The sequence below is a fragment of the Branchiostoma floridae genome, chromosome 5, assembly GCF_000003815.2.
Source record: "Branchiostoma floridae strain S238N-H82 chromosome 5, Bfl_VNyyK, whole genome shotgun sequence".
Classification (NCBI taxonomy): Eukaryota; Metazoa; Chordata; class Leptocardii; order Amphioxiformes; family Branchiostomatidae; genus Branchiostoma; species Branchiostoma floridae.
In genome coordinates this window covers 14,151,008-14,162,225 of record NC_049983.1, presented here as the reverse complement: position 1 = coordinate 14,162,225, position 11,218 = coordinate 14,151,008, and the positions used below count along the sequence as shown (strand labels likewise).

Genomic DNA, 11,218 nt, shown 5'->3' with positions numbered 1-11,218 from the left:
GGTCATGCTGATTTGTGGAACTGATGTGAGTATACGAATACAGAAATGCCCGGAAAAAGTTGCCTTTCTCATGTCAATATTCAATAAGGCTATTTAAATGATGACCACATGTCAACTACGGTATACCATAGCGCACAGTTTAGGTTACAAAGTGCTGTACATCAATTGCTATTCATTCATTACCGTAAGGACAAACCAAAAACGAAATATATGACAAACCCTTTACATATAGAACAATCTTAGTATCAAGTAAACTGTCGAGACGCAAATTCAAACGCAGAAGACAGTTCACTTTTGTTTAAGTGGTGATATAGCACTTTTTTGACGCTACGAAAGAATAAATTAAAGTAACAAATTATAAAAATTACAGCTAAGCAGGTTACAATATTGAGCCTTTCAGTAGCACAGAGACAGCAAGAAAGCACAGAATTTGTGGCCACTAACATGGAGTCAATTAACTAAATTTAGATGGAGTGCTTTCAAGAGATTTTGTACCCAATTGCAATATGTCTAGTATTAGGTCCTACCAGGGTCTGTTAGCAATTACAGCTAAATGTTTAATCAGATTTTTAAAATCTAATGTAGTTCTTTGTAAAGGATTCGTCAAAGACTTTGTTTTTTGGCTTGTGGTGTGCACATCAATTATAAGCTTTTTTCATTGTCAGAAAAAAAACACATTTAGATTTAAACCATACTATAATTCATACAAAGCAGCTACAAAATGAGCAAATCATCATCAGTCACTGTGTTCTGCATATAGTCTGGGAAGTCCTATAGCTGCATTCAGTATTTCTGCATATAATGAGCAAATATATGCCGTAGATTGCAAACACATCAGCAAACGTTAATGTGTACTAATTACTAAAAATGCCAACGTCAATTCCAAGGTCAAACGAGAAGATGTGATAGAACGAAAATGAAGAATCTGTTGTTTGGTATATCTTACCCTGTTTGTCATTTGTTCAGCTTTCCTGACCACACCACCTCACCATAATGGGTGCAAATTTTTTCGGCCATTTTTTTATTATTTTTTTATTAGCCTACTTGCATCAGTTCCCTAATCAGCATGACCTTATGGTGGTGAATGAATAGTCAGGCATGTTAACAAACCATTGATGTAATGCTGTTTGTCTATAGCAGTACCTATAATGCACTCATATTGATGAAAAAAAGTATAATGTACACGTATCCATCCCCAAAAGCATTAATCTTGACCTTTGTTGTGGTCTTGTTCTATGTTATTTTTCAATATGCATGAAGTATATCCGCATCCATGTGCCCTTTCTATCAAATGGTATCACATTTGTGGAGTCCTGGTAACCCCCATGTAGAGCCTCTTCATTATGCATAACATAGCTGGTATGAACAAGAAATTTAGGAACAGATACCAGTTTAATAACATTAAAAAGTAACAGTAAACATGTATATAATAAGCATAATGCCTTTTATAGTATCCCCAAATCCCCCATATGGAGCCCAAATTAATATTGGCTATCAATCATGATATTTTGACAATTATGCATAGTTCACAAACAACTTCGCAAACATTCGCCATGACTTACCCCCCATAGAGTAATATAATCACCCGATTTACTAAAGACCAAAACCCGAAAAATCCCCATAAAGACCCCCCTCTCACGGCTCGCGTTATGTATGGCCCAATTAGACGACGATTGTTTTTGAATAAGTAGATGTTCCTCTCTCTATCAACATTAAAACCATTCACCAGACCCGCTGCGCATAGATTTTATTGCGCCTTAAAAATGACAAAAATTTACAGTGACAAAAATTCTGCTTTCAATGGTTCAGGTAACCCCCTAGCATACCCTCTTATCTTTAATGCATCATCTTCAACTTTTGGTCTGTAACACTTTAAAACCCATGCTATATGGAAATGCAAAACTTTTGTTCGTACCTTAATTAAATTTTCCAGAATAGCCATCGAAATTTCAGTAATTTTCAGGCATAAATTGTTGGATTTTGGAGGGTCCCTGAGGGGGGTCCCAGAACGCCATAACGAAAAATAGCTGGAGGGTTTTAGGTATATGGCTGTTCATAGTTCCACATACCTATCACACATACAAAGTATGAGCCGATTTGGCCGACCCCCATCTTTCGGCCTCTGCCTGGTTTTCTCGTGCAATGACTCTTAAGCACATCCTCAGATAAAAGAGTACTTGATTACCCAATGTTAATACCAAACAACATACTATGATGGCTGTACAATAGACATACCTAATGTAAATCTTCTTTTCAAATAATAATATGCTAATGCAGCTGTATGTACGTAATGTTACATATATTATGAGCTGTATGCAAAGCATATAGCATGATCTAAACATGTACACGTATTCAATGATGATCAACATAAAATCACACATTTTGCAGTTTTTCATTCTTGATTTGAAGCAAGCACCTATCAACAGTTCGTCTCACTGGTTTATTTCTGATATGTAAGTTTTCATGATTCCAAAGTCTGTCTTATTTAAGATAATAATGAAATGTTCTGGATGTTCATAAATGTATGTATAAAGAGTCAAGTGAGCAGATATAGAAAACCATCTTTCCATTTTCGTACATCTTTGTCTCTTCGCGACCTACCAATTTCTTGAACCGGAAGAAAGACACAATGTATATCTCACAAAGTCTGCTTAGTGTTAGGAATGAAAGCCAAACAACCACAAAAAAAACAATCAAGTCTTAAACAGAGTTTTGGGCCTCACAATAAAGTTGCCATTCTTGTCATCAATTCTGTAGTTCTGTGCATGTATTGCATTATACATGTAGTATACAATGTCAGAGGGTAAAACTTTTTTGGTCGTTTGCGTGTGTGAATGCAGTACTTAATCGTTTAAGCTGAGCTAAAAAAAAAAACAGCACAGCTTCGAGAATGTTTAACACATACAGTCCAGAAGAGTGCCAGCATAGGCACAGGCTGGTGGTGCAGGAGTTGTCATGTTCAAGTACCCCATGGTGGTGTTCACTGCTGCTGTCGGGAGGACAGCAATGGTCGCCTCTTGATACAGGAGTCCTGAGGAACGTCAGACGAAAAAGACTTCAGTTGGTTAACCAATTTAAGGCAGCAGCAGTGTGCGGACGCACCGCGTTAACAACACTGTCTACTTATCCCATTATTTTAGTTCTAAAAGTGTTTCAGTTGAAAAACGTGTTAACTACTTTCACACGTGATAATGGTTACCACAATGATATCACATTATTTCACCAGTAGACAATCTTTGTACTCTTACTAGTGAAATAATGGGATAGAGGGGTACTATCGCATTATTTCATTAATAGACACAATCTTTGTACTATCGCATTATTTCACTAATAGACACAATTGTGTCAATTAGTGAAAGAATGTGATAGCACCCCTCTATCTCATTATTGCACTAATAAAAGATTTCAAAAATTGATTTAAATTTGTGTCTACTAGAGAAAAAAATGTGAGAGCACCTCCCCTATCACAATAATCCACTGGTCTATAGACAATTATTGAAATAACCGTTAAAAAACAAGTTATCACAACTTTTCCAACCATCCCTTTTTCTGTCCTAAAATTCTATTCAGGGCTAAATAAATGTGTTGAATAATCAAGTCTCGTTAAACAATGTTATTTCAACCCTAGAGCGAATGTTGTTGATCAAAAATCTGCATTAATCACAGTAATGACTGCATCTGAACAAGGACCTTCTGAAGCAAAATGGAGCACAATATGTTCAAGAGTAGCTAGTAAAAGTATTACAAGTTAAGCAATGTTGATGATGTCAAAATCACAATTCCATGATAACCGCGTGATGATAAACGGACTACAAACCTGCCAAGCAGGCGTTCAGGGCGCTGACTAAGGCACCCGTGATCATGGCCCTGAGTACCATATCGGCCAGGTCGCCCTTCCTGTTGGGAGCAATGGGCCCCAGCCCGCCCAGCTGGATCCCGATACTGCTGAAGTTCGCAAACCCGCACAGGGCGTAGGTCGCGATGGCTTCTGATCGAGCCTGAAAGGAAGATGTTTGGATTATTTTATTTTCATTTACATTCCTGATACTGTGGGACAAAGGCACATGGGGAGACAGGACGACTCGAGACTGCAGATGTATAAGCAAGTAAGCAAGCATTTCATTAGAATATACAATATCGTAACCATCATCATGGGTTAACAAACATTATGGTCTTCTCAATATGTCAATTTTTGTATCATTCAAAGAGTTTCGAAGTGTGTTTTTAGTAGAAAACTGATGCATTTTTCCTTTTGAAGAAATCGTAGGCACACAAAGTAAATAAATCATCCAAAGTCTTTTCCAAGCTTTAGAAGTAGTTGAACAATATATAGATAAAGAAGATACTACAATTACTACTCAACATTTCATTTCAACATGTTGAGCACATGATGGATACTCACCGATATTTTCTTGGCGGCGATTATGTCAGCCAGGTCCAGGTAGGCGACGAACTCGTTGGTGAAGATCTTCTTGCCCAGCAGCTCGGCGACTATCGGGCAGTCCTCCCACGGAACACCCATGGCGTAGGCGAGCGGCATGAACACGTACGAGCAGATAGTCTATGGAACACAACAGTTAGTCAGTCAGCATTGCAAGTATGTGTAAGATATGGATTTGAGGGACAATACGATATGATCTACGTAACAGCTTGAAGACAATTATGTTAAGTTTTATTGTATAGAGCCGGTGAACTAATTCATTACACATAAGCAACTAATCAGCAAAATAGATTGCCAGTTCATATCAGTTCATAATAGTACTCTTCGTCGTAAATCACATCGTTACTTCAACCTAGTTACGTAAACGTATGTGTTCCCCTTTTCTTTCCAAGTTTTACTGTACATATCATTTTGCAGCCGCACACGTACGTAGTGTATTCAGTTTTATATCAAAGCGCCATCACGACCAGGGTAAACCGTCCTCAATTATCTATTAGTAACATGTAAATATGTGTGGGGGTAGAGACACTGATTTGGTAGAGATCCCGACCGAAGTTTCTGTCGATTGAAACCCCAATCCAGATCTCTATCTGTAGAATCGCCGACTCTGTTGGTAGAGATTCTGATCCGAGTTTCTGTCGACACCGTTGGGATTTCTGCCTATCGCGGAGTCTCTACCATAACATATGTATGCCGTGTGCTTGTTTATGCTACGATCTCGTTTCCACATCGCGGCCAGGTCTACTCTCCAAGCAGAGGTTAGGCTCCGGCTGCTATTTAAACGTTTTTTAGTTGTTTTTATCAGACTTTCTATTTTGTATTGTATCTTGCATTATCAAACCTACATTGTCAAGATACAATACAAAATAGAAAGCCCGATAAAAACGACCAAAAAACGTTTAGAATAACAGCCGGAGCCTAACCTCTGCTTGAAGAGTAGGCCCAGTCGGGATGTTTACGGAAACGGTAAAGTTGTTTATCAAGGAATATACACAAAGTGTGCTTATGAGTAATTTTCTTATGCTCTGTGAGTTTTGTTTTCTGTCATATTATACATTTCGTTCCCTAAAGCTTCCCGGCCGGGCCCCGGTTTGGAAATGTGACCGAAGCCGTGTAGTGAATCAAAATATAACCTCAAACGTCAGGTTGGGGATACCGGCCATCACTCCCAGCCAGGACAGCACGGTGTTGAGAAACCCCAGTAGTGCGATGAAGACGATCAGGTTCCCCACGATGTTACTGACCAGGGTCACGGCTACGGACGCGCCGGAGGCAGCTGCTTCAAATAGGTTCCTCTGCTGTCTGCAACCGCAATAGATATGCAATATGCATTACAATTACAAGTTAACCTTAAGAGTAGTATTATGATGCTTTCATCCTATTCATGCCATAGTTATCAAAGTTGAGACCGTAACTGCCGGCGTTTGAACAACTATACTATTTCAAACTTCCTCAGGAAAATGCATGCCTGTCTCGTAGGGGAAGACCAATGGGCCTCCAATGGCGAGAGATTGTGTATCACAGGCTAGCCAGGAAAAATAAGCTAATGAGCACGACTACTGATGATTTAGGTGTGATGTGAAGTACAACGTGTAGGAAGATGAACTCACGAAACTTCAATTTGAAGACGTTCGGCCTTCTTCGACCCCTTCCTCTCCGTCTCCGGATAGACCAGCTTGGAGATGGCCAGGGCGGTGGGGGCCGCCATGACGGAGCAGGCCAGCAGGTGGGACGGGTTGATGCCGAAGGAGATGAAGGCTCCCAGCACGCTGCCGGCCACGGTGCCGAACCCTCCGGTCATCACCGCGTGGAGTTCCGACTTGGTCATGGTGGGGAGGAAGGGGCGGACCAACAGGGGAGCCTCCGTCTGTTACGTTTGAGGAAAAGGGTGTTAATCTCTTAATGATCAATGTAAAAAGTAAAAAAAAAGATAGAGACAATGATAACGTAGTTACGGGCCTTTACAAATTTTTCCCCTTTATACATATATCTGATATGTACATCTTGTGACCAGGGTATCATATATTTGACACTTTTTTTTCTCTTCGGAAACATTCTGCATTTTCGTCGAAGGCCATGACCTGCCTAGTTTTTCTTCAAGTTCCCCTTCTGTGCTCTCTGCAAATACACAGAGGACAGAAGAGCTGTAAGATGATGGATACCAGAATAACGATTAATGGTAACATAGCTCGCTATGTCTTACGGGAAAAGGACGGCAGATTCTCAAAGATGACCAGAAAGCAATTACTGATTCCGATCTATCTAGCCCATCAGCAGAACTGGACGTACCATGCCAACGAAAATGATTCCTGCTGCGCTGATTGACTCCGGCCCTGACGTGCCCAGGGTGAACTGCATGATCCAGGCGATCTTCTGGATGACAATCTGCATTAAGCCCACGTAGTACAGCACGGACATTGCCGCGCTGAAGGAGATGACGATTGGGAGAGCCTGCGGATAGAATTGTTTATATCAGAGCTTATCTCAGTCAGTTGTTACATTCAATTAGAAAAGTCTGTCGATATTACATACACGATGCACAGGCTATTGTCGACTATTAACTGACCATTACTAACGACTCATCATTAGGAAGATGCAACCAAATATACTGGAAATGCTGTAAACAAGTAAATGAAGTGCTAATGCTACGTTGCGGGAATATTCAAATTCAACAATACATGTATCTTTGTATCTTTTTCGTGACTGTTTATTGTGTCCTTGTATACCTTACCTTGAATACAAAGTTGTGCAAAAGATAGGCCGCTGTCACAATCAGGTCTGCAAACGATGTGATCTCGCTCAGGTTAGCAGTGCTGCTTGTTACAACTAGACCTGAACCGAAGACAAAGGACCTCCCATCGTCTGTGAATGCCAGGAATCCCTAAGGAGAAGAAAGGTGGGCCAAAATTAAAGCACAGCATTAAAGTAATAGCATATGATACATGATAAGTAGTAATAACGGCAACCGTAGTATGGGTCGTTGAATACTTGTGTACCATAAGCACTACAATGAGCATTGAAGTTCGTTTTATCCGACCAAATGTTGTGCTGTGTTGTGTCGTGCAGTTAAAACCAATACCGTGTGCGCGCCACAACTTACATAACAAAAGTTCGGAGACCTCATACCTCCATTAAATATTCGGATTATGCAAATGTCTTGCACATCTGTATAATTGATGCCTGGTTATGAACAACTTTAATTAACTTACACGGCTTTAGTAAAGTTGACGGCCGGACGAGTGCTTTTTTAAGATCGATAACACGGCTGTATAATAGAGGGTGCCGATGTCTATGTCGTGTTTTCGTTCGGATTTCGGTCGCGTTTTGGCGGTTCGAAAACACGATTGTCGTTAACGCCGAGAAACAGCATACATACCTGACATCGCAGGCGATCGCTAAGTCGCAACCGTTGCAACATCACAGTCGAATTGAGTCGCTACATCGCAACCGAGTCCTGCACATCGCAGCCGAGGTTTTAAACAGCAATCGAGTTCTTGAAACAGCAATCGAAGTTTTAAATAGCAATCGAGTTCTTTAGTAAGTTTAGACAACAACCGAGTTCTTTAAACAGCAATCGAATTTTAAAACAGCAACCGAGTTCTTAAAACAGCAACCGAACCATAAAACGATTAACTACATGGGGGTCTGATTAGCACCTCGTTCACTTCACACCTTTATAACATCTAATGATATTGGATGTGTATTGGCAACAAATGATCGACTAGTTAGGCATATGCTATTGATCTCCCTCGATTGAACACATGAGCATGACGTTGTGTGTTTCTCAGCTCTAATGTTATGAACGCAAAATACTGAAAATTTTGTATAATTCCTTCACAGTTTAAGGTTTCTTCCCTGCCTAACTTGGCTTTATGACTTTCCAATGTTTTCTCATTAATAAGTTAGGAAAGCAGTGTCGTTGCGATGGGTATTGACAGCAGGGCATGAAAGAATCATAGGTTTGATTTGTTTGCAAAATATGGATGACGTTATATTGGCCCAATCTTTTTTAATTCTAAGAGTACATTGGTAGCTTTATGCACATCAAAAATATAGTTTCATAGAAATATTATAGGGCAATAAAGATTTGATGACGTCATCTACCTGGTGCAAAAATCAAATGAAGAATTGTTCATGTTAATTTAATTACCTTCGCCAGAATGGCTACGGTTATCTTTTGGGCTTGTGCGTCCTTCCGTCCGTCCGCCTGCTAACAATATAACTCGAGAAGCCTTGGATGGATCCTGATGATATTTGGTAGGGGTCGGGAAAACGAGGGTCAAGTTCGCTAATGGGACCCTAGCGGCTTGCTAATGTACTGCAGTGGAACTTCCATTTTTGATATCTCATGTTCTGGACATGCTGTGGTCGTGATTTTTGAGTGGTATATAGCCCTTGGAAACAGAGCGATTATTGTGAGTTTGGGCCCCCTAGTGGCTTTCTTTGAACTGCAGGCGTCGGTTTCCTTTTAAACTTTGGAGGAGAATAACTTGAACGTGTTTACGTATCGTCATGATTTTTGGTATGTAGATAGCCTCAGTGATGACTTGCACAATGGAATACTAATTATACAGAAAATTCATGTCCATGTCCGGTTCAGGTCCAGAGGATCAGGTCCAGGTCCGGACCTAAACCCGGACATGATTCAGTATTTGAAAACTTGTGACTTGAATGTACTCACAACAATGGTCCAATTCACTACAAAGAAAAATGTTTGGTGGAGTATGCGATTCACACTAGCGTTCTAAAATCCTACAAGGCTAACAGCCCCTGTGCGATTGACGGTAAACCTTGGTAGAAATGACATAAACTTTACTCTACTTCCCTCCTGTTATTTTCTTCGACTGAGACGTTTGAATGCCTGATCAAATAACCTATTTTGTTTTCTAATAGGTCAAACATTCGGTCCACCGATTTTTTTCCGGTCCAATAAGAAGAAAAAAACGGTTTTGTACCGGTATACTGTACCGGTACCCACCCCTAGTCACCAGTAAATACAGTGTTGTATGCGTAGCGAAGCAGGGAGTCCTCATGAAAGTTTACTAAACGGTGCCAGTACTTAATGACACGCCTACGGCTTCGCAACTCTACCCATCTCCACATACCACGCTGCAGGACCCAGACATACCAGTCAAGCTTCATTCCGCACGCTTCCTGCCTCTGGAACGATCTGCCCCAGGCAATAAAGCAAGCTGGTAGTCTCAGTGTGTTTGAATGAAGACTGGCAAACTGGACTGACTGATTGATACCCAGAGTTATAGATGTATTGTAATTTTCAATTGTATGCAATGATTGTATTTTAATAATTGTACTTATTGATATGACATATGTATTTATGTATTCATGTGTGGGCCACGACACCAGCATATCGTTGCCTGTGTCCCACGTGTATTGTATTGTTTGCAATTTCAATAAAATAAAAAAAATAAAAATCAAGCATATTCATATTTCAGCCATACCATATATGGTATGGTGAAATATGTTGTATTCGTAATGTTTCTTTCTCCTGTCAAGTCTTCAAATCGAATCATCTCCGTCGTTCCTGCACCTAATGATCTGAAATGTGGCAGAAGGGTAGAGTGGGTCAATACACAGGTGTTGTTTTCTCATTTTTTTTTCATATCTGCCTCTAAAATGATTTTATTGAGGTTTAAAGGTCATGTAAACGGTGTATGTTGGCCCCCTGTACCCTTAAATTACAATGGAATGACCTTTAATATGGTGTAGATGGGCATTAGATAGTTGGTAAAATGATCCAAGTAAAGTTTTTGGCATAAACCAATTTCAAATTATTAATTTCTGCACTTTTCTGAGGGGAAATTGTTTTTCCTTCGGTCTTCTCCCGTGAACCCCAGTGACCCCAGAGCCCACAGGTGCCAGCGGTCTGGGGATAGCGAGAGGTAATTGCTTTATGAAGCCAGCCAATCAGCGACGAGGAAGGCGAATGCTAGTTAATATTTATAAGCGGTTCCTTGCAATCCCGTATATACACAAACAGATGCATATTACAGCCTTACAGAGACCACGCGTCACCCTTTGCCCGATTTAAAATTGTAGTTTGCGAGGCTTTGGAGTTCAGACAGGGTCATTTGAGCGGTAGCGGGCGGTGCACGTGCATTGAACGTTAGAATATAAGTCTTTGTCGATGAATTCATCAACATTCCGCATGGCACTATCAATCATTTTCGGCAGATTTGACTTTGGTAGGGTTAGTTGAGACAATCGACAAAATTTTACTTGGCGGAAAACGCGGGAAAATTGGACAGTTTGTGTTTAGTTTTGATACGTAATTAAAGTTTGACAGTGGCGAGAATGCATGTATTTATCCCCGAGCAAATGTAGGTACTTCTAGTGCTGTTACCTGCATGTATGCAGGTATGGTTTTGATGCTGGTGGAAACTTTTCGGTAGCCGGGGATGTAGGGCGCTGTATCTCGTGAACGGATGGTGCGAGCACGACGATTTTTGGTACCTGGGTTGGGGGTGGTAGCCTGACACTCAGGTGTGATTTGGGGCCTCCTGGCGCTTGACCTTGACATTGAAGGTGGCATTTTTGGTGTTTTGGGGGCACTTTTGGCGCTGTGTGTCCGGAACGATACGCGCGATTGCGACGATTTTTGGTGCATGGGTGGGGGGTTGTTGCCTGTTGCCTAGGATTGACTTTGGGCCTTGTCGCGTTTGAACTTGACCCGGCAGGTCGAATTTTGTGTCCGGGAGGGGTGTTTCCGGAGTTATATCTTCTGAACGGCTGGTGCTGGCGCGATGATATTTGGCACAT

General features: G+C 40.9%; 1 protein-coding gene across 1 annotated transcript in view; it reads right to left on the bottom strand.

Annotated features, from left to right (window-relative positions):
- Positions 1–2,154: 2,154 nt before the first annotated feature.
- Positions 2,155–11,218, bottom strand: part of LOC118416707 (sodium/nucleoside cotransporter 1-like) — a 42,398-nt gene continuing 33,334 nt past the window's right edge. Inside the window, exons 7-13 of the mRNA XM_035821909.1 lie at positions 7,173–7,322; positions 6,731–6,892; positions 6,052–6,308; positions 5,575–5,743; positions 4,403–4,561; positions 3,818–3,998; positions 2,155–3,031 (exon numbers count right to left, since the gene is read on the bottom strand). Coding sequence (XP_035677802.1) covers positions 2,895–3,031; positions 3,818–3,998; positions 4,403–4,561; positions 5,575–5,743; positions 6,052–6,308; positions 6,731–6,892; positions 7,173–7,322 — 1,215 coding nt within the window. The 3' untranslated portion in view covers positions 2,155–2,894. The remainder of the gene's footprint in view (positions 3,032–3,817; positions 3,999–4,402; positions 4,562–5,574; positions 5,744–6,051; positions 6,309–6,730; positions 6,893–7,172; positions 7,323–11,218) is intronic.